The sequence below is a fragment of the Scyliorhinus canicula genome, chromosome 7 (assembly GCF_902713615.1).
Source record: "Scyliorhinus canicula chromosome 7, sScyCan1.1, whole genome shotgun sequence".
NCBI classification, from domain to species: domain Eukaryota; kingdom Metazoa; phylum Chordata; class Chondrichthyes; order Carcharhiniformes; family Scyliorhinidae; genus Scyliorhinus; species Scyliorhinus canicula.
Window position 1 is genome coordinate 122770644 of NC_052152.1, and position 23349 is coordinate 122793992.

Here is a 23349-nt window from a genome sequence, read left to right on the forward strand (position 1 = left end):
AATTCCAGATATTTCATGGAGTTTAAATTCCGTCACCTGCCGTGGTGGGATTCAAATCCGGATCCCCTGGTCATTATCCCGGGTCTCTGGATTACTGGTCCAGCGATAATACCACTATGCCACCACCTCCTCATCAAATGCCTTGTTAAAATCCATATGAACAAGGTCCACCACATTCCCTTCATCAACATTCTCTGCTCCTCCAGATTGACCTCCTCATCAAATGCCTTGTTAAAATCCATATGAACAAGGTCCACCATATTCCCTTCATCAACATTCTCTGCTCCTTCAGATTGATCCTGCATATTGATGTTTCTATTGGTTAGGCTTCTGTTTTTCCATGCTGTTGAAGCTGAGTTGCATTCTGAAAGACATTGACATCCAGTGCTGCACATAGTCTTGGCTAAAAAAAGTCTCCGATAGTTGCATCAAATCAGATCATACATACAAGAAGTAACTTGCAACACTAAAAAGTATTGCACTGCACTAGAGACCACAGATTTAGTATAAGTCCAGTGATAATGCGTTATTTATCAGTAGGAGCTGTTAAAATGATTTTTTTCCTCTCTGATTTTATCCTCTTCCCTATCCAATGTTATGACTAGGCTGATCAACAGCTAGGAAAGAAAGGAAAGAGCAAGATGGGAGACATGTTGGAGAAAGCTGCTGAGCTACTGATGAGTTGTTTCCGGGTTTGTGCCAGTGACAAGTAGGTGTTTTAACAGCTTGTTTTTTTATGTTAACACTAAGTACAGTGCTACTTTAGTCCATGATTTAAAAACTAACTCCTGTGGTCTTCTGCAGTAAACATTTTGTGTTATTTGACAAATTAAACATGAAATAGTGCAAATTTATCTTATTTGCATAACTGAGTGGGCTATCATTTCAAAGCTTTCAGAAATTTAGAACTATAGTGCAGAAGGAGACCATTCGGCCCATTGATGCCGTACCAACCCTCTGAAAGAGCACCTTGCCTGGGCCATTCCCCAGCTCTACCCCCGTCTCCTCATAACACAACCTAACTTGCACATCTTTGGACACGAAAGGGAAATTTGGTATGGCCAATCCACCTTTGGACTGTGGGTGGAAACCAGAGCACCCGGGGGAAACCAATGCAGACACGGAGAAAGTGTAAACTTCACACAGACCCTCACCCAAGGCTGGAATTGAACCCAGGTTCCTGGCGGTTGTGAGGCAGCAGTTCTAACCACTGTGCTGCCAGTTGAACTGATTTAGATTTCAAAGTTCAATGGTTAAATCTTCAGACAAGTGGTTCCCAAAAGTTCTGACCTTAATTGGCCATGTAAGTGTGTACCATGGAGTCAGTGCGTAGCTCAGTGGTCAGTATATTCCGGTCCCGCCGAAAGTCAATGAACTTTTGGCTGACCCGCAGAGGGTCCCACCATGACGGGATCAACGAATCCTGACCACCTGTCATCTGCAGGTTAGGTAGGTAGCATGGAGTTTAGAGGCCATGTTCAATAAATAGGTGTATAGCATTAAGTGTCGAAGACATGTAAAAAGTGGTATGTGCCAATGAATATCACAACATCTACAAATAATAAGGAGGGGCGGGGAATCATGGGAGTGACAGGCAGGGTTTAAATCCATTTTCCATGATTTTTCCTATTTCTCAAGCTGTTAATGCTGAAGGATCACGGGATACTGATTTAGAATTTTTGAGTGGGGTGGTGAAGGGAGCATTTCCAGCCAACAAACCTCTCAAAATATCTAGGCCCACACAATTTAGAAAAGGCAAATACAAGTGAAAGTAAAAATGTATTGGCAGCCCTCAGTGGGCTACTTTCAGAGATTTGGAGTCTGGAACTCCAAACCAGACTTGTAACCTTTCATGTGTCTGTTTTTGACTGTAATCTCTCAGTTGTCACTGTATTTAAAGGTAACTTTTAAAGTTATTTTTTTCTTTCATTGTGTACAAGATGAACAATCGCAGACAAATGTTTCCCTGCACAAAGTTATCTTAAGCTGCCATGATGTTTTCTCACCATATAAGTATCTAAAAGTGTTACACTGCCTGTTATGGTTTTCTGCTATAATTGTTGTACTTTGAGTTATCTGTTCATGGTCTCCAAGGCAGGTGGGGAATGTTTTGCATCCTGGAGAGGTAAAATGTGCCCCTTCCATCATGCCATCTCCTCTGGCTGTGGTTGTGCCCCATGTTGTAAGTCGCCCCTACTATGATGCTGACTGACATCAAAAGAAATTTCAGTAAATTTTCTGTATTACTGTCAGACATCCTTGGGAGAGGATTTCTCATATAAACCTTTTATGAATTAGACAAATTCCAACAATTAATTGCAGATAAATGCAACTTATTGGCATTTGTACTGCATTTGTATTGCAAGGTATAAATGAGGAAGTACACTTTGTCATTTTGCCTATTTTGAGTAGACCAAGAATGTCATCCTGGTTTTTGCTTCACAGATTTTGAATTAATTTGTTAAATTTATTGCAGCAAATTATCCTTAAATTTTATTTGTATGTAAAATTCTACAGAGCAGGAGTTGATTATAATATTAATTCAGTACATCACAAAGAACACATGAAAGTACAGCGCAGGAAGAGGTCATTTGGCCCTGCAAGCCTACGCCGACCATGCTGCTCATTTAACCTAATCATACACACTATGTTAAAAAGAGGGAACATGTGGCTAAACCAATGGTGTATGAGGGAGGGATTCAGATTTCTGGATCATTGGGATCTTCCGGGGAAGGTGGGACCTGTATTTTTTTTTAAAAGGATGGGTTGCATCTAAACTCGAGGGGCACCAATATCCTGGCTGGGAGGTTTGCTAGTGTTCCCTCGGGAGGATTTAAACTAGTATGGTAGTGGGGTGGGAACCAGAGTATTAGCTTAGATGGTGTAATAAGTGACGGTGAAATAGAGAACAAAAATAAGATAACATCACCCTCAGACAGAGCAGAAAAGGTGACAAGTGTGAGAAGGGAGGTGGTCTATGCAGGACTGTGGTTATGTATCTTAATGTGCGCAGTATACGGAACAAAGTAAATGAGCTTGTTGCGCACATTGAAATTGGCCAGTACGATGTTGTCAACATCAGAGACATTGCTGGGATCTAAATATACAAGGATATGTGTCCTATCGAAAGAACAGACAGGAGTTTTGGGGGGGTTATTTGGGAGGCACAGCAGAAATTCATCCAAAGGAGGAGGGAACATGCTAAAAGGAGGACAAGGCATCCATGGCTGTTGAGGGAAGTCAAGGACAGCATAAAAACAAAAGAAAAAGCATAAAAAGTGGCGAGGATTAGTGGGAAGCCAGAGGATTGGGCATCCTTGAAAAGCGAGCAGAGGACAACTAAAAAAACAATAAGGGGAGAGAAGATGAAATATGAGTGCAAGCTAGCTAGTAATGGAAAAGAAAATAAGAGTTTTTTTTCAATTAATGAAAGGTAAAAGAGAGGCATAAATAGACATTGGACCATTGAAATGGCAGACGAACTGAATAGTTACTTTGCATCAGTCTTCACGGTGGAAGACACCAGTGGGATGCCAGAGCTCCAGGAGAACCATGGGGCAGGAGTGAGTGCAGTGGCCATCACTAAGAAGAAGGTTCCGGGGGAAACTGAAAGGTCTGAAGGTGGACAGATACCTGTACCGGATGGACTACAGCCCAGGTTTCCAAAGGAGGAAGCTGAAAAGATTGCGGAGGCATTGGTGGTGATCTTTCAGGAATCAACTGGAGGCAGGAAGGGTCCCAGAGGACTGGAAAGTGGTGAATGTAACACCGCTGTTTAAGAAGGGAGGGAGGCAGAAGACATGAAATTATCGGCCGGTTAGCCTGGCTTTGGTCATTGGTACGATTTAGAGTCCATTATTAAAGATGAGATTGCGGAGTACTTGGAAGTGCACGATAAAACAGGACTGAGTCAGCACAGCCTTGTCAAAGGGAGGTCACGTGTGACAAATCTGTTAGAGTTCTTTGAAATGAAAAAAATGAAATGAAAATCGCTTATTGTCACAATTAGGCACCAAATGAAGTTACTGTGATAAGCTCCTAGTTGCCACATTCCGGCGCCTGTTCGGGGAGGCTGGTACGAATTGAACTGTGCTGCTGGCCTTCCTTGGTCTGCTTTAAAAGCCAGCTATTTAGTCCAGTGTGCTAAACCAGCCCCTCAACAAGGAGGTTAGACAAAGGAGAACTAGTAGACATGATTTATTTAGATTTCCAGAAGGCCTTTGACAAGGTGCCAAATAAGAGACTTAAGAGCCTATGGTGTTAAGGGTAAGATCGTGGCATGGATAGAGAATTGGCTGACTGGCAGAAGGCAGAGAGTGGAGATAAAGTGGTCTTTTTCAGGATGGCAGCCGGAGACAAATGGTGTGCCTCAGGGTTCTGTGCTGGAACCACTACTTTTCACAATGCATATTAATGATCTGGAAGAAGGAACTGAAGGCACTGTTGCTAAGTTTGCAGATGATACAAAGACCAGTTGAGGGGCAGGTACTATTGAGGAAGCAGGTGGGCTGCAGAAGGACTTGGACAGGCTAAGAGAGTGGGCAAAGAAGTGGCAGATGGAATACAATGTGGAAAAGTATGAGGTAATGCACTTTGGAAGGAGAAATGGAGGCATATACTATTTTCTAAATGGGGAAATGTCTAGGAAATCAGAAGCACAAAGGGACTTGGGAATCCTTGTTCATGATTCTCTTAAGGTTAATGTGCAGGTTCAGTTGGCAGTTATTAAGGCAAATGCAATGTTTGCATTCATGTCAAGAGGGCTAGAATGCAAGACCTGGGATGTACTTCTGAGACTGTATATAGCTCTGGTCAGACCCCATTTGGAGTATTGTGAGCAGTTTTGTGCCCCGTATCTAAGGAAAGATGTGCTAACCTTGGAAAGGGTCCAGAGGAGGTTCACAAGAATGATCCCTGGAATGAACAGCTTGTCGTATGAGAAACGGTTGAGGACTCTGGTTCTGTACTCCATGGAGTTCAGAAGGATGAGGGGGGATCTTATTGAAACTTACAGGATACTGCGCGGCCTGGATAGAATGGACGTGGAGAGGATGTTTCCACTTGTAGGAAAAACTAAAAGCAAAGGACACAATCTCAGACTGAAAAGATGATGCTTCAAAACAGAGATGAGAAGGAATTACTTCAGCCAGCGGGTGGTGACATTTAAGGGGCATCTTGACAAATACATGAATAGGATGGGAATAGAGGGATACGGACCCAGGAAGTGTAGAAGATTTTAATTTAGATGGACAGCATGGTCGGCACAGGCTTGGAGGGCCAAAGGGCCTGTACTTTTCTTTGTTCTGTGGAACTCTTTGCGGCAGAAGGCTGTGGAGGCCAAATCACTGAGTGCCTTTAAGACAGAGATAGGTGGGTTTTTGATTAATAAGGGGATCGGGGGTTATGGGGAGAAGGCAGGAGAATGGGGATGAGAAAAATACGAGCCATGATTGAATGGCGGAGCAGACCCGATGGCCTGAGTGGCCTAATTCTGCTCCTATGTCTTATGGTCTAATGGTCCAGGAGCTTTTTTGAGTAGCCCATTGAATTTTTAAAAATTGATTATTTTGGGTTTACTGATGTTTTTTTCTTAACAATTGAAATTATTTTACTGAATTTTATCATTGTTGCTCACCCTAGCCGAGCTGGAATCGATGACTCAAAGAAGTGGGGAATGTTATTTCTCATCAATCAGCTGTTCAAAATATACTTTAAGGTAAGACAAGATCCCTGCATTTACAGCTGTGTAATTGTACAATCAGTGCTCACTCAATCACCCCTATATCAATAGTGAGGTACAGAGTTTTATAGATAGCCGAAGAACCTAGTAAGGCCCGGAACGTGGAGGTCCTGCCTAACCTAATAGCAGGACTTCTTTAGCATTCCCTAGTAAATATCGGCATCTTCGTCGGCAACTGGGTGAGAGTCATCAAGGTTTACAGAATAAAAACAGGACCTTCGGCCCAACAAGTCCATGCTGCCCAGTTTTTACTACTAAGCTAGTCCCAATTTCCCGCATTTGGCCCATAACCCCTATACCCATCTTTCCCATATAACTGTCTAAATGCTTCTTAAAAGACAAAATTGTACTCGCCACTGCTACAGCTTCTGGCAGCTTGTTCCACACAGTCACCATCCTCCATGTGAAAATGGGGAAAAATCTGTATCGTTGATTGTTGGGAAGTATGTTTCCCAGGTGTTTATTTGCTGTAACCTTTTTTATGCATTAAAAAAAAATGTATTCTATTACAAACTTGTACCAAAACAGTGAATAAACACCCCGGAAAACATACATCCCAGCAATCAACTATAACGTCTGTACAGATTTTCCCCTTTTTTCACCCCCCCCCCCCCCCCCCTCACGACGAACACCTCTAAAGAGCCCCTTAACTCATACTTTATCTTCTCCACAGGAAGTCATACAGGTCACCCAACTAAACTGCTACCCCCAGTGGTGTTGCCGACCGCCACTCCAGCAAAATCCGCCGCTGTGCAGAGAGGTGAAGGCCACGACATCGGCCTTCCTGCCCTCCAGCTTCTCTGAAACTCCAAATATCACCACCAAAGAGTCCAGGTCCACTCCTTCACTATCCTGGCTAAGACCGCGAACACTCCCACCCAGAATCTGCCTACTTTTTTGCAACACTAAAACATGTGCGTGTGATTCTCTCACACATCTCTCACCTGAAAGAACCCACTCATTCTCGCCTGAGTCATATGCACCTTGTGCACCACCTTAACCTGTATCCGTCTCATGCTTGCACAAGAGGAGGTCCTGTTTACCCTACGCAGTGCCTCACTCCATACTCCTCAATTGATCTTCCCCCCCCAACTCCGCTTCCCATTTCTCCTTGATCTTCACCACCCGCTCACGTCCCTGCTCCCCCAGCCACTTGTAAAGATCCCCAATTCTTCCATCCCCTTCCACATCCGGAAGCAACAGTCGCTCCAGCATGATGTATGCCGTTAACTTAGGGAATCCCCTCCAGACGTTTTGTGCAAAGTCCCTAACCTCCAGATACCTGAACTCACTACCCGTCGGCAACTCTCCCCTCCCCCTTAGCTCCTCCAGACTGGCGAACCCTTCCTCCAGATATAGATCTCTCACCTTGACCAGCCCCACTTCCCTCCACCTCCTGTATACAGTAACCATCCCCCCCAGACCTGTTTTGATGCATATTTGTAATAAAATACATTTAAAAAAAAAATGATTTTGGTGTAGTTGGAGGAGTCCAGCAGCAGGAGGTGGTCCGACAATGCGTGCCATCCAGGCCAACAATGCACTGATGGCGTCAGTGGTGGAGGCATTGGGAGCAACAGTTTTGGCTATAGATCAGCATGTCCAAGGCCTGGGGCATTCTGTACAGGCGCTGGCCGAGGCCCATGAAGCTGCCGCCTCACAGGCAACCATGTCCCAGGGCCACCGGGAAATCGCAGCGGCGCTCCTGAGTGTGACCCAGTCACAGCAGGCCATGGTTGGGAACGTTGGTGGCATTGCCGAGGTGCTGGCCGACGTGATGCAGGCACAGAGGGAGGTAGCCCAGTCGCGGAGGGAGATGGCACAGTCACTGGCTGATGTGACACAAACCCAGAAGGTGATGGCACAGTCGCAGCGTGATGTGATGCAGTCCCAGATGGAGATGGTCCACTCCCTGCGCTCTATGGCTGCGAACGTCCGGATCCTGGTCAAGACCAGAGCGGGCCTCAAGGACTGGTAGGCCCAGTTATGTATTACTTGATATTCTAACCATTTTCCAACAGATCAATAAACTCCATCTATGCAAGCCCTTAATCAGAGCGATTGACAGCTCCAGTCTGAAGGATGAGTACAGCATGGCACAAAGGGTGACGTACAAGTACTATGTTGGGAGGAAAGCTATGTTTGACAGTGATTTTAAGCAAGGTGAGACACTCCTATCACCAGGTACTGGGAAGACTTATTATTATCGAGTATCTGTTTTATACTGTTGCAGGCACATTAGAATACTCCATTAAAAAACAAAGTTGTGTTTACTTACTCTCTCGCTACTATCATATTTGTTGTGTAAAGTGCATAAAAAGCAGGAAGACGTAAAATATAAAGGGAGTGTGATTTATTTCATGGACCAAAGCGATGATAACTTTAAAATATAACATTTCCTGTTCTCTTTTTGCAGCTGAAGAATATCTATCATTTGCATTTCAACATTGCCATAGGTCCAGCCAGAAGAACAAGCGGATGATTCTAATCTATCTGCTACCTGTGAAGATGCTTCTTGTAAGTAAGGCACATTGTGTAGCAATCATAAAATGGTATCCAGTTATTAATCTTGGGAGCCAACAACTGTTTGAAGAAAACATTGATACTGGATATTGAGAGGACTACAGTTTTCAACACTACTTGCTCTCAAAGCATGTTGCAGAGGCTTGAGCATGTAATCCAGATTCCCACTCCAGTGCAGTTGTGAAGTGTCATTTTTGGATAAGGTGTTAAACTATGTGGATGTAAAAGATCTCATGGTATTATTTGAAGTAGAGCAATGGAATTATCCCGGTGTTCTGATGCACAGTGGGCTAAACAGCTGGCTTGTAATGGAGAGCAAGGCAGCAGCGCGGGTTCAATTCCCCTATCAGCCTCGGAATGTGGCGACTAGGGGCTTTCATAGTAACTTCATTGAAGCCTACTGTTTTAACATAGACATAGAACAGTACAGCACAGAACAGGCCCTTCGGCCCTCGATGTTGTGCCAAGCAATGATCACCCTACTCAAACCCACATATCCACCCTATACCCGTAACCCAACAACCCCCCCTTAACCTTACTTTTTAGGACACTACGGGCAATTTAACATGGCCAATCCACCTAACCCGCACATCTTTGGACTGTGGGAGGAAACCGGAGCACCCGGGGGAAACCCACGCACACACAGGGAGGACGTGCAGACTCCACACAGACAGTGACCCAGCCGGGAATCGAACCTGGTGCTCGTTATGCTTTTACTTAATTGCTCTGTTTTAATAACCTTTGCTCTAGAGTTGCCGGGTATCTTTCTGATACCACCACGAGGTTCAAAGCCATGTGCTGATCAATAACTCAATACACCAGAGAAAATTTAGATCAACCATTTGCCAGCTGTCTGTGGAAAATGGAGGGGGAGTTGTGGAATCCTTGTGGGAGGCATGTCCATGTATATTGCTGACCTTTGAAAGTGAACGCAAATTTATACTGGCCGCTTTAGCCAATGGAATGGACCAGAATCCGTTACTGATGTCCAAAACCGTAACATATCGTGAGTGGAGTCCCTGTTTGAGCATGGTCTCGGGACTTGTGGCTACAGTGGGGGCTGCTGCTGGGTTGACTTTGTTGAGTTCCCGGTAATCAATGGTCAGTCGCCATGATCCATCGGGTTTTCTTACTGGCCAAATCGGGGCATTATTAGTGGAGGCTACTGATCTTAGTACGCCCTGTTCTAATAAGCTATCAATCACTTTTGAGATTTCTCCCTCTGCCTCTTGGGGAAATCCGTATTGATTCTGGGGTCTAGGGTCAGGTCCTGTAATCTGAACCGAGCCAGCCATCCTGCCACAATCGTGTTTATGATGTGCAAATGCTGCTCTGTTTTCCTGCAGAACTGCCCGAACCTGCTTGTCTGTGCTAATTGTGCTCGGGTCAAACCAGTATTCGCCGACTGCGCTGATCCTATTAGCATAATCTCCTACTGTGAGCGTGGCAGGGGCTCTTGCTGTCTTTGCCATTTTCCTGACACATTTGTTTACTGGATCGAATGAAAGGTTGTGGGAGCTCATAAAATCAATTCCCAAAATGTGTTCTGCTGTGTGGGGCAGATCGACTAAAACTATGGGGTGTTTGGTTGTAATGTTGCCAATCTGAATGGATACAGGGGTTGTGATGTGTCCCTGCTGTGAGTGGCCTGTAAAGCCGCTGAGGGTGATGGTGTCTGTAGTGGGCCACGTGTCTTTTTGGAACATGGTGGAGGAATTAAGTGTGGTGCGGGACCCTCCTGTGTCCCAAAGAAATTCAACAGGCTAGCCCCGTACTTTTGCTGCAACGACCGGTCGGCCGGACCTATCCCAAAGGGTGTGGCAGACCCAAGTTGGGGAGCCCGAACACCGTCAGTCAGTGCCGTTCATGTCTGTCTGGTCTGAACGGGCGCTTACACTATGAATAGGCTTTGTCCTATTCCTATTTAGAGTGCCTGTCTGTTGGGCTCTCTGTGGCTTTTGTGGGGCATTGCACTCTCGGGCAAAGTGTCCTAATTAACCACAGTTATAACATTCTTGGGATTTCTGGGGTGGGCTGTTTCTACCTTCATTTACCCATGCGGGGTTTTGGTGCATTTTTACTGCGTGTATATCTGCCTCTGCCTGCTCTTCATCGGGTTTCCTAAACGCGGGTTTATTGTGTACGGATTGCTCCCAAGCGCGGGACAACCTTTTTAAAACCCATTTTTCGTTGTGGGCCTCACCTGAGGGGGTCATAATTCGCACAAGCTCTCTGTCCTGCCTCTGTGGCATGAGAGGTCAGGATTCGAGTCCTTTTGGCCATGTTTTCTGGGGTCAAATGGGTCTCCGAATACTGCCGTGAAATGGATCCACAAGCGTCCAGCAAACGCTGTGGGGTGTTCGGTTTTCTTCTGCCTGCATCTGTTCAGGCCTTCTACGGGGTCACCTCTATTGTAATTGATCGCATCTAGGATCGCCGTGTGCATCTCTACTAGGGTGCCTCCTCCTACATTCTGTGGGTCGGGAAGGGCTGCTACAACGGAAGGGTCTAGGCTCAAAACTGTGAGCTTCACTTGCTCTCGCTCATCCAGGCCGTACATGGTCGCCTACTGCTTAACTTTAGCAAAGAACTGGTGGGGGCCTGAGGTGGGGAGGAACGGTGTGATCTTTTCGCACGCGTCCCGTAATTGGGTCATGGTTAAGGGGGTAGTATAAAGGAACTCGGTGTCTCCGTCCGATGCGGCTCTGCGGTGGGTAGTTACTGGATTCATCGGGGTGTGATCTATCTGCTCTGTGGGGGGTTGGGGTGCTCTTCCCTTCTGGGGCTTTTCTTGCGCAGATGTTCCATGCACATACCTATGCGCTGTCTCATTTAACTCTTGCCATTCGGGGCCGTTTTCCTCATTTAATTGGGGTCCAAATGTGCTTTGGAATCCATTCTGGACTGAAAGCAGAGACTGCAGTTCTGCAATCTGCTTCCGGCATTTTGCATGACCTACCGAGCTCTGCCTCTGTTCCGTGGTGGAAGCATGCACTGCTTTTGCAATGCCTCTACCTGCTGTTCTGTTTCTTCTCGTACCAGGACCGCACGTTGTCATATTGGGTTTGGAAGCTGCTCAAGTGTGCCAGACAAGACTGGTGTGCCCTCTTGGCATCATCCACCTCCCTATCTTTCGTTGCCAATTTCCCTTTTAATTCTATATTCTCCTTCTCTATCTCACTTACATCGACTTTACTCATTCTATTTCTCTCATCTATCTCTTTACGGAGCGTCCAAATGACCTCCTCTGTGCCTCTCAATTGTGCCAGACAGGACACGATTGCCATCGGCTTGCGAGCTTTCCCTAAGCTCTTCTTATGGATCTCGGTCAGGTTCTCCCACCAAGTATGTCCTATACTCCCGGGACCTGTTTCCTCATTTGCACAAAATGCGCTCCAAAGGGGCCATCCCTTCCCTTTGAGGTACTTTCTGATCTCTTCTTCCCAAATAGGACGCTGTCCTATCCTACTGGTCGCTGCAACCACGAATTCCTGCGGGTTCATAAGGCATTCCATTGCCTTCATTGCCATTTTTCCTATCTGAGTTCTCTTTAAATTTGGAACAAGGGGTAATAAAGCGGTGCTGCAAACATGGGTACGGCTTTCGCTAATTTCCGGAATACAAACTCCCGACAGTTTTTCGCAACAAAATCTCTCGGGTTTACCTTATATCCCTGTTAGTATGCATGCATTAACAGTTCCGAATTCTGGAGTATTGATCAGAACTGCTTGAACACTTGTCTATTTCTGTTCCCAATTGGATTCTAATTCAAATTTTTGGGTTCTCTCGGAGTGGGTTCTAAGTCGAGTCCCTTCAGAGATCGCCAATGAATGTTGCTCGTTATGCTTTTACTTAATTGCTCTGTTTTAATAACCTTTGCTCTAGAGTCGCCAGGTATCTTTCTTTTTTTTTAAAAAAAGATTTTTATTCAAATTTTAACATTTTTACATTTAACACTCACATTACAAAACAAAATAAACCCAAAACCAACACCCCCCCCCCCCCCGCATCCTTCCACTCTTTTTTTTATATACATGTTTTATTGGGTTTTTGAACAAGGTATAATTACCGTTATGTACACAGAATAAGAAACATATATCTATATATGTACACATATTTAGAAGAGAAGGGCACACCCCAACATAGAATACAATAAAATCTGAAATAGACTAACTGGTGAGGTACTGTGCACCAGCTCGACAGCGGCAGCTCTGTGCATCTGGCCGAATTATTTACACCACGTAAGTACACGACTGCGGGGGGTTGGGGTGGGGGGAAGGGGTGGCGGGGACTGGGGGGGGGGGGGGGGGGTGGCAAATATACACTTGGGGGGGGGGGGGGGGGGGGGGGGGGGGGGGGGGCAAATATACATTTGGGGGGGGGGGGGGGCAAATATACATTTGGGTGCCGGGGAGATAACCACAGTGTGCGACACCTGGCCGGGTCGCGTGCCGCTGTCGCCCGCCTCTCCCGGACGGTTCTCGCCGCCGTCCCCTGCTCGCCTCCGCTGCTCCTCCCGTCCTCCATCCCCAACCTCCTCGCTCCCCGCTCCTGGAGATGTCATGCACGTTTTGGCACCCTGTGCCCTCCTTCCAGCTCCCGTTTCCCTGCCCCCCACCTCATCCCGCTGGTTCTCCTCTCCTGTCCCCTCTCCCTCCACGGTTGACCCCTCCCTCCTCAAGTTCAGCTGTCTCTGCCCCCCCCTGCGGTTCCCCTTTCTTTCTTCAGGTTCACCCTCACTCCCACCACTTTGGACATTGCCTCGAAGAAGGCTGCCCAGTACTCCACTAGTCTGGGGCAAGACCAGAACATGTGGGCGTGGTTGGCCGGGCCTCCTTGGCACCGTTCACATCTATCCTCCGCCTCCGGGAAGAACCTACTCATACGGGTTCTTGTTAGGTGGGCTCTATGTACCACTTTTAGCTGCGTCAGGCTGAGCCTTGCGCACATGGAGGTGGAGTTGACCCGATGCAGTGCTTCGCCCCAGAGTCCCCATCCTATCTCAATCCCCAGGTCCTCCTCCCATTTCTTTCTTGTTGTGTCCAGTACGGTGTCGGCCCTTTCTGTCAGTCGATCGTACATGTCACTACAGTTCCCTTTATCTAGGATACTTGCGTCCAGTAGGTCTTCCAGTAGTGTCTGTCGTGGCGGTTGTGGATACGTCCTTGTCTCCTTTCGTAAGAAGTTTTTGAGCTGCAGATAGCGTAGCTCGTTCCCCCTGGCTAGCCGAAATTTCTCTGTCAGTTCGTCCAGTGTTGCGATCCTGCCGTCCGTGTATAGGTCCCTGACTGTCAGTGTCCCTCCGTCCTGCCTCCACCTTTTGAAGGTGGCGTCAGTCAGTGCTGGTGTGAACCTATGGTTGTTGCAGATGGGAGCTTTGTCAGACATTTTGGTCAGGCCAAATTGCTGCCGCAGTTGGTTCCAGGATTGGAGGGTGGCTATCACCACCGGGCTGCTGGAGTGTTTTTTGGGTGGGGATGGGAGTGCTGCCGTGGCGAGGGCCCGGAGGGAGGTCCCCACGCAGGAGGCCTCCTCCGCGCGCACCCACTCGGCCTCTGGCTCCTGTATCCATCCCCTTACTCGCTCGGCTGTTGCCGCCCAGTGGTAGAATTGTAGGTTTGGGAGGACTAGCCCCCCTGGATTTTGTTGTTTGTAGGACCTTCTTTGGGACCCTAGCGTTTTTACCCCCCGCCATACGAACGGCACGATTAGTTTGTCCAGCGCTTTGAAAAAGGCCTTGGGGATGTAGATCGGGATGGATCTAAACAGGAAGAGGAACCTGGGCAGTACGTTCATTTTGATCGTCTGGACTCTCCCCGCGAGGGAGAGTGGGAGTGTGTTCCATCTTTGCAGGTCCTTTTTTACTTCCTCCGTCAGACTGGTGAGGTACCATTTGTGGATCCCTTTCCAGTCATGGGCTATTTGGATCCCCACGTAGCGGAATTTGTGTTGGGCTTGTTTAAGCGGGGACAGTGGGCATCCTTGTCTGGTGCCCCTGTGCAGTTGGAGGTATTGGGAGTTGGTGTTGTTGGTCCGTACGCTCGCCATGGGAGCGTTGTATAGGAGCTTTACCCAAGAGGTGAACCCTGTTCCAAGCCCGAACCGCTCCAGTACCTCTATGAGGTATTTCCATTCGACTCTGTCGAAGGCCTTTTCTGCGTCCAGGGAGACGATCACCTCTTGTGTTCTCTCCCCAGAGGGGGTCATTATCACGTTCAGCAGGTGCCTGATGTTCGAGGTAAGCTGTCTACCTTTGACGAAGCCCGTCTGGTCCTCTGTGACCACCTCAGGTACACAGTCTTCTAGCCTTTTGGCTAGGATTTTGGCCAGTATTTCGGCGTCTGCGTTCAGCAGTGAGATGGGTCTGTATGACCCACATTCCGTTGGGTCTTTGTCTTTCTTAGGTATCAGCGAGATTGAGGCCTGTGCTAGCGTGGGTGGCAGTGTGCCCCTAGCTAGCGAGTCTGTGAACATCTCCCGCAGGTGCAGGGCCAGTGCTGTCGCGAATTATTTGTAGAAGTCCGCCGGGAATCCGTCCGGTCCCGGCGCCTTCCCCGTTTGCATGGAACTAATGCTGTCCATGATCTCTCCCAGTGCTAGTGGTGCTTCCAGGCCCCGTTTTCTGCCCTCCCACACGACTGGAATGATCAGTCCATCAAGGAACCGTTTCATCCCAGACTCCCCCCTTGGGGGCTCTGAGGTGTACAGCTCTTGGTAGAAGGCCATAAAGGTTTTGTTAATCTTTTCTGGTTCCGTTTCCAACGTGCCTCCGGTACCCCTGATTTGTGCAGTTTCTCTGGTGGCTGCCTGCTTTCTCAGCTGGTGTGCCAACAGGCGGCTGGCTTTGTCTCCGTGTTCGCACAGGGTCGCGCGCGCCTGGCGGAGTTGGTGCACTGCTTTCCTGGTGGAGAGCAGGTCAAAGTTCCTTTGTAGCTCTTTCCTCTGTGCCAGGAGCTCTATGGTCGGGGCCTCGGAGTATTTACGGTCTACCTCCAGTATGGAGCCGACCAGCTGCTGCCTAGCCACCCTTTCCTCCCTATCTCTTTGTGCTTTGAAAGCGATGATTTCCCCTCTTAGTACTGCCTTTAGCACTTCCCAGAACGTGGAGGGAGAGACCTCCCCGTTTTGGTTGTTCTCAGTGTGCTCTGCTATGGCCCGCATTATCCTTTCGCTGAAGGCCTTGTCAGCTAGTAAGGCACCGTCCAACCTCCATGTGAGGCGCTGGGCCCTTCCCGTCTCTAGCCGCACGTCCATGTAATGTGGAGCGTGGTCTGATATCACAATTGCGGAGTACTCCACTTTGTCTATCCCTGGAAGCACCGTCTTCCCCACCACAAAGAAGTCAATTCTGGTGTATACGTTGTGTACTGGGGAGAAGAAGGAGAATTCCTTCTCCTCCGGGTGGGCGAACCTCCAGGGGTCCACCGCTCCCATCTGCTTCATAAAGTGACTGAGTTCCCTTGCCATGCTTGAGGTTTTCCCCGTTTTGAGGTTTGATCTGTCCTTCTTTGGGTCCTGTACACAGTTGAAGTCCCCCCCCATAATTAGTCGATGCGTTGCTATGTCTGGGATTTATGCCATGGTCTTTTTGATGAAACTCGTGTCGTCCCAGTTGGGCGCGTGCACGTTGACTTGTACCACCGGTGACCCATCCAGGGCACCGGTGGTACTAGTCAACTGACCATGACGTGCCGTCCCCCCCGGGTCTGTAACTGTCCTTGTCGCCCTAAACATCGTCCTCTTGCCGATCAAGATCGCTACTCCCCTGGCCCTTGTCCCATAGCAGGAATGGTAGGTTTGTCCCTCCAAACCCTTTCTTACCCGCAGTTGGTCCTGCTCCCTCAGGTGTGTCTCTTGGAGGAAGACTATGTCGGCCTTCATATTTCTGAGGTGGGTGAGGACTCTGGATCTCTTCACTGGGCCGTTAAGTTCCTTTACGTTCCAGGTGACTATCCTGGTGGGGGGCTTCTGCCCCTCGCTCCTGTGGGATTAACCATACTTATCTGGTGGACGCGCCCCTGCCCTCCGGGGTTTCCCTTTGTTGGGGGGCCGTCCAGGATGGCCGCTATCGCTGCTCTCTCCACACGGTCGGGTCTTTGAGCTCCGGGGTTTCCCCTTGTCCCGGGGGCACCTGCCATGGCCGTCCACTGTGTGTCCGCCATGCAGGTAGTCCCCTGCACTCCTTTCGCCCAAAGACCGTACTGGGTGGGTGCTTGCAGCAGTTCCTTGTTTCGGGCCCTTGGTTGTGGCACTTTGTAGCCCTGTTCCTTTTCTAGCCTCCTTTGTCCCTCCTTCCCTGCATCCCCCCGCCCCGGTCTCTTGCTCCCTGTGTACCCCCCCTCTCCCGGTCTCTCCCTTCTCCCTCCTCCCCCGTATTCCCCTCCTTTGCCCCTCTTTCCCCTATTCCTGTCCCCATTTGTTCTCCCGGCTCTGACGGGTGTTCCCCCCATCCTCTGCCTGGTGCCTTCCCCCCTGTTGGGGGTGACTGTGGCCCTGCTTTGTTGCGTGCCCCCGGCGCTAGCTTTCCTGCTAGTACGGTGGCCCCCCTCTCGGGGGTTATTGTCTCGCTTCTCCCCCGCCTGGCCTCTACGGTTTTCTGCCCGTTCTTCCCCCATCCTACCCTGCACCCCTCCCGCTTGCTCTCCCTTCTCCATTGCTGTCGTTCCCTCGCGTTGGGGCCTGGCCTCCCAACTGGAGCGGTCCCACGGGCTGTGGTTTGCTCTTTGTTCTGGGTGTTCTTGCCGGGGCAGGGGGGGGGGCCTGGCCTTGCCTCGCCCCCCCCATCGGCGTGTCGTTGCCCCTTGCCAGGGGCCCCTCATCCGTACCCTCGCTGGTGGTTTTCCAGCCCGTGCTCTTTGATTAACTTGTTTGCCTCAGCGGGGGCTGTAAAGAAGTGCTCCCTGTTTTGATATGTGACCCAGAGTTTCGCTGGGTACAGTATACCAAAACGCACGTTGCTCCTGTGGAGAGCTGCTTTCGCCCTGTTGAACTCAGTCCATCTCCTGGTTATATCTGCCCCCAGATCCTCATACATTCGAATGGCGTGGCCTTCCCATTTGCAGGCTCTATTTTTCCTGGCCCAGCACACGATTGTCTCCCTATCCTGGTACCGGTGCAGTTTAGCTATGACTGCTCTTGGGTAGTCTCCTGCCTTGGGCTTCGGGTGCAGCGACCGATGCGCTCTGTCCAATTCTGGTGGGTTGTGGAAAGTTGTCTTCCCCACTAAGTTGCCCAGCATCTCAGCCACCTATGCTGATCCCCTCTGGCAGGCCCACTATCCTTACATTTTGCCTTCTCGAGCGGTTTTCCTGGTCGTCTACTCTGCCCTTCAGGCTCCCCTGTGTTGCACCCAGTCTCGCCACTTCCCTCTCCAGGGCCGTGACCCGGTCGCTCATGTCGGTCGCTGCTTTCTCCAGCTCCTTAATGGTCGCCTCCTGGGCTTCCAGTTTCTTACCTTGGGCATCCAATTTCTCCTCTAGTCTGGTCAGAGCATGCTGCACCCCTGACATGGCCCTGGTCACTGCTGCCTGTGCTGCGGCCTCTGTGTCTGCTTTCACCTCTGCCTTGATTACCTGCAGCTGCTCCCTCAGTGCCTTGGCAAAAGGCTGCCTTCCAATTCCAGCCCCCCTCTGGCCCCAGGGGAGAGGGCACCTGTCTGTCAAGCTCTTTTTGATGCGGCGATACATCCATTCCGCCGCTTCATGCGCTGATTCGCTCGCCTGAGCTGGCTTGCCCCTTGTCCTGCCTGCTTCTGGTGCCCCTTCTCCCTCTGCCTTGGCTCCCTTCTGGCATTTTTTCCTCCCCCTTCCCTTTCATCTTTTCTTCTCCCCATTTTTTTTCTTTTCCCCCCTTTTCCACACCCTATTTTTATTTTTTTGTCTCTTCCCTTTTTCTTTTCTCTTCCCTTCTTTCCTTTACCACTTTATTTTTTTCCCCCTCTTTTATACAACTCCTCTCAGGTGGGCTTATTTTGGATGGGAGAGGAGAGTGTGAAATGCGAGAAAAGAATATATTTCCCCCTCCCCCCTCTCTTTAACAGTTTTATTTTGGGTTTTGTTTTTGTAAAAGTCCTTTTTTCTTCCTTTCCCGTCACTCACCCAGGATAGACTGAGAGAGAGGCTTTTGTCCAGAGTTTCTTTGTCCTTCCCTCGTGGTGGTCGCTGCCGGTTGTGGGGGTGGGGGGGGTTGGGTCAGTCCCCGCTGCTCCGTTCGGGCTGCTGCACGTCGCACCCTGAGCCCTCCCGGTGGGGGTGGTTAGGTCGCTGGTCGCTCCTCCGTACTGCCGGCTGGATCCCACTTCGGTCCTGGCCGCTGCCGCACCGCTCCTGGCCTGCATTTGGGGGGGGGGGGGGGGGTGGACTTGCTGCCACCGCCGGGGATCCTCCGCCGACAGATTCGTTGGGGGGGGTCCCCTTCCCTACTCTTGCCGCTGCGGAGAGAAAGGCCCCCGACTTCGTTACCCTGCGGGAGCCCCTCTCCGTGCGACCGCTCCGCTCGCCGACCGGAAGTCGAATCGCCAGGTATCTTTCTGATACCACCACGACGTTCAAAGCCAAGTGCTGATCAATAACTCAATACACCAGTTAGTAAGTTTCAAATAAAAACACATTTATTATACACGCAGTCAATCACTACTCATGCATAAAACTCTACTTACTAGACTATCACTACAACTAAACGCCTGTACTTAGCTTTCAAATGGCCCACCAGGTCAGAGGAACAATGGCCTTTATCCGGTTCTGAGTCTGCAGGTTTCAAGCTGGTATGGAATAGTAGCTAGGAGCGCCTATCTCGTAGCGTGCGTTGACTGGAGACTACTTGGTTGGTGCAGCTGCTAGGCAGTCTCTCCTTGTTGAGAGTCATGGTCAAGAGTTCTTTGAGAGCTGCCAAGAGAGCGAACTGAACTTGGGGACTCTATAGTCCCCAGGGGTTTTGTGCCCTTTTGGGCGGTCGCCGGACCTGGTCCCAATTAATTGGACCATGTCCCAATCGGTTCTATCGATTTCTCCAATACTGTTCGCTGATTGCTGGTCGGTTCCTATGTGTCCGTTGGCCTTCCTTTGTCCTGGCTCCCGCTGGCGCCGGGGAGTCTGGTTTGGTCCCGATTGCTTCAATGTTTCTAATTGTTTCTGGGGATTGCTCATTAGTATGTAGATGGCTACTGGTTTCGGTTCTGTCTGGATTCTGCAAGTCTTAGTACACAGGAAACCTTGCACCTGCTTGTTTCCCTGTGCCTGGCCGATTTTCTCTGCATTCTTTGCGGGCCTCTATTTTGGAATCGGGAAGTGGCCACCCCAGGTGGCTACACTACTTGTGACAATATGCGATTTTTATTATTAATATTTACCGCTCAATCCAGACCAGTTAAAGACAGGATGATTTGTCATTCACGTCACCGTCACATGGGGGACGTAGTGGCATAGTGATAGTGTCACTGGGCTAGTATTCCAGAGACCCAGGGTAATACTCTGGGGACCTGCGTTCAAATCCAACCATGGCAGATAGTGAAAGTTAAATTCAATAAAAATCTGAATTAAACTCTAATGATGGCCAATGAAACCATTGTCGATTGTTGTAAAAACCCAAATATCTTTTAGGGAAGGAAATCTGGCGTCCTTACCTGGTCTGGCCTGCATGTGACTCCAAAAGTGTTTGACTCTTTAATGGCCTCTGAAATGGCCTAGCAGTTTCAGGGCAATTAGGGATGGCAAATAAATGCTGACCCAGATCAAATGAATAAAAAAAAAGACATGTGGGGGCTTGCTGTTGAAAATTGGCTGCTGTGTTTACTAAATGCCGACTACATTTCCAAATTTGCTCTATTGTCTTCCCTTTTCTATTTCTTTCTTTTCTTTTAACAGGGCCACATGCCAACAGTCCAACTGTTGCGGAAATATGACCTTTTGCAGTTTTCTGATGTCACCAAAGCTGTTGGGTATGAATTTTATCGCTACATGGGGCGCGATTTAATGGCCTCATTGCACCCGACGTCGTGTTGCAATGAGACTGTTGAATCTCACGAGAGGCCTCCCGCGAAATTTGTGATTCTTGAAGCGCCTCGTGAGTTATAACGGAATGTCGCGAGACGGGTCTCGTCCTCACTGGGTGTGATCCAGATCTACATATTTCAATGAGCCACTAGACTCATTGAAATATGCATTCACGGGATTCTACCGGGATCTAACAGGCCTGGAAGAGCTCACCATGGCACCGTTTAGTACTGGTCCACACAAATGTCATAATGGCATATAGAGGGGTCTTCCAGGCCATTTGAGACACCCAGGTCGTTGGGGACAGGGCAGGGTAGCGCCTTGGCACTCCCTCTGGCATCTGGGCAACTTGGCACGACCAGGGTGCTTGGGGGCACTACCAGGGTGCTTGGGTAGCATTAGCAGGGGCACTGCCCAAGTGCCAGGTTGGCACTGCCAAGGTTTGGGGGGGGGGGGGGAAGCAAGAGGTCAAATACCAGTGGTGGAAGCTGGGGGGGGGGGGGGGGGGGAAGAGAGAGAGATTGGGACAACCTTACACTGCGTGCAGTTCTGGTCGCCACATTACCAGAAGGATGTGGATGCTTTCGAGAGGGTGCAGAGCAGGTTCACCAGGATGTTGCCTGGTATGGAGGGTGCTAGCTATGAAGAAAGGTTGAGTAGATTAGGATTGTTTTCGTTGGAAAGACGGAGGTTGAGGGGAGACCCGATTGAGGTCTTCAAAATTATGAGAGGTATGGTCAGGGTGGATAGCAACAAGCTTTTTCCAAGAGTGTGGGTGTCAATTACAAGGGGTCATAATTTCAAGGTGAGGGGGGAAAAGTTTAAGGGAGATGTGCGTGGAAAGTTTTTTAAGCAGAGGGTGGTGGGTGCCTGGAATGCTTTGCCAGGTGGTAGAGGCGGGCACGATAGCATCATTTAAGATGCATCTGGACAGATATATGAACGGGTGGGGAACAGACAGAAGTAGACCTTGGAGAATAGGCAACAGGTTTAGGTAAAGGATCTGGATCGGCGCAGGCTGGGAGGGCCGAAGGGCATATTCCTGTGCTGTAAATCTTTTTGTTCTTTGTTCAAACAAAATGACTCTGGGCAGAGGGGGAGAGGTGCTGGAGAAGGATGGTGTGGTAAATCCTGTCAAAGGCTTGGACTGCAGTTTCATTGTTAATTTTTGTTGGTTTTTTTGCATAATTAGTGAAGGGAACCTTTTGCTACTAAATGAAGCTTTGGCGAAACATGAAGCTTTCTTCATTCGCTGTGGAATCTTTCTCATACTTGAAAAGCTGAAAATCATCACATACAGAAACCTTTTCAAGAAAGTGTAAGCACAGAACTTCATTTGCTGTTTGTTTGCGTCATGCAGTCCCCTCGGGCAGTGACCTTTATGTAGCAATCACACTGCTTTCTGATTAATCAGCAGTTTTACATTGAAGTAACTCTGTTCTTCTAGGTATTTACTGCTCAGGACACACCAGCTGCCACTCGATGCTTTCCTGGTTGCTCTTAATTTCATGCAAGTCGAGGATGTTGATATTGATGAAGTCCAATGTATTTTAGCAAACCTCATCTACATGGTATGTAATCTGATTACCAATTTTCAATTTATGAGGGAAATGTAGAGCCGAATCTTCTGAAGACAGTCACCATTGGTTTGCCACTCTACTCCTATTTACTTACTTTGCAAGGGAGGAGCTCCCTTGATATTTCCTGCCCTGACTTCTGTACTGGGCCTCCTCAGTAATGCGGAGCAGCGTTTGGGGGAGATTAGTTGGGTCAGGGTGTAGTCTGTTCAGGAGCACATAGTCTAGGGGAGGAGTGGAGGGGGTGCGGGTGTGGTGGGGTGGTCAGTGGTATAGTTACCAAGGTGTTGGAGTTATTTTAAATTCGGTGGCGCAGTGGTTAGCATTGCTGCCTTACGGCACCGATCCCGGCCCTGGGTCACTGTCCGTCTGGAGTTTGTTCATTCTCCCCGTGTTTGCGTGGGTTTTACCCCCCCCCCCCCCCCCCCCCCCCCCCCCCCCCCCCCCCCCCCCCCCAACCCAAAGATGTGCAGGTCAGGTGGATTGGCCACGCTAAATTGTCCCTTAATTGGAAAAAATGAATTGGGTACTCTAAATTTATATTTTAAAAAAAGAAATATTTTTAATCCTCCTAACTTTTCCTGAGTAGCTATTCAGCTATGTGAGTTGGAACCATCAAAGTCTCTGACTCGGAGGGTTCCAGGCGCAGGGGAGTTGCCCATTAGAAGTCTAAACATCCTAGGCAATTCTTGCATAAGTTAGTATGTTGGCACTTTCCAGGAATCCCAAAGCGCATCTTGGGGGTATGTCTGGGATACGACCATTCAGAGATCCGGTGGGTCATAGATTAGAAAATTATCGTATTATATTCAGAGAAGAGGCTTACAAGACAGCAAGAAAAAGCAACAGACCAGAGGATTGGAAACAGTTTAAAATTCAGCAAAGGCAAACCAAGGGATTGATTAAAAAGTGGAAAATACAAAATGAAAGTAAGCTAGTGGGAACATAAAAATAACTAAAGTTTCTGAAGGTATGTAAAGAGAAAAAGATTGATAAAAAACAATGTAGGCCCCTTACAGTCAGAATGAAGAGCTTGTTGTATGAGGAATAGTTGAGGACTCTGGGTCTGTACTCATTGGCGTTTAAAAGGATTATTGAAACTTAGCAGGATACTGTGAGGCCTGGATAGAGTGGACGTAGAGAGGATGTTTCCACTTGTAGGAAAAACTAGAACCAGAGGACACCATCTCAGATTAAAGGGACGATCCTTTAAAACAGAGATGAGGAGGAATTTCTTCAGCCAGATGGTGGTGAATCTGTGGAACTCTTTGCCGCAGAAGGCTATGGAGGCCAAATCACTGAGTTTCTTTAAGACAGAGATAGATAGGTTCTTGATTAATAAGGGGATTAGGGGTTATGGGGAGAAGGCAGGCGAATGGGGATGAGAAAAATATCAGCCATGATTGAATGGCGGAGCAGATTCGATGGGCCGAGTGGCCTAATTCTTCTCTCATGTCTTGTGGAGATGGAAATGGCTGAGGAACTAAATTTGTACTTTGCTCTTGTCTTCACAAAAGAA

General features: G+C 48.7%; 1 protein-coding gene across 7 annotated transcripts in view; it reads left to right on the forward strand.

The window, feature by feature from the left end:
- Positions 1-23349, forward strand: part of pcid2 (PCI domain containing 2) — a 101956-nt gene that overhangs the window by 70641 nt on the left and 7966 nt on the right. For all 7 annotated transcript variants that reach the window (XM_038802854.1, XM_038802857.1, XM_038802853.1 and 4 more), the window contains 7 exons: positions 606-709; positions 5641-5716; positions 7762-7903; positions 8157-8257; positions 20125-20198; positions 21446-21571; positions 21701-21824. In XM_038802854.1, coding sequence (XP_038658782.1) covers positions 606-709; positions 5641-5716; positions 7762-7903; positions 8157-8257; positions 20125-20198; positions 21446-21571; positions 21701-21824 — 747 coding nt within the window. The remainder of the gene's footprint in view (positions 1-605; positions 710-5640; positions 5717-7761; positions 7904-8156; positions 8258-20124; positions 20199-21445; positions 21572-21700; positions 21825-23349) is intronic.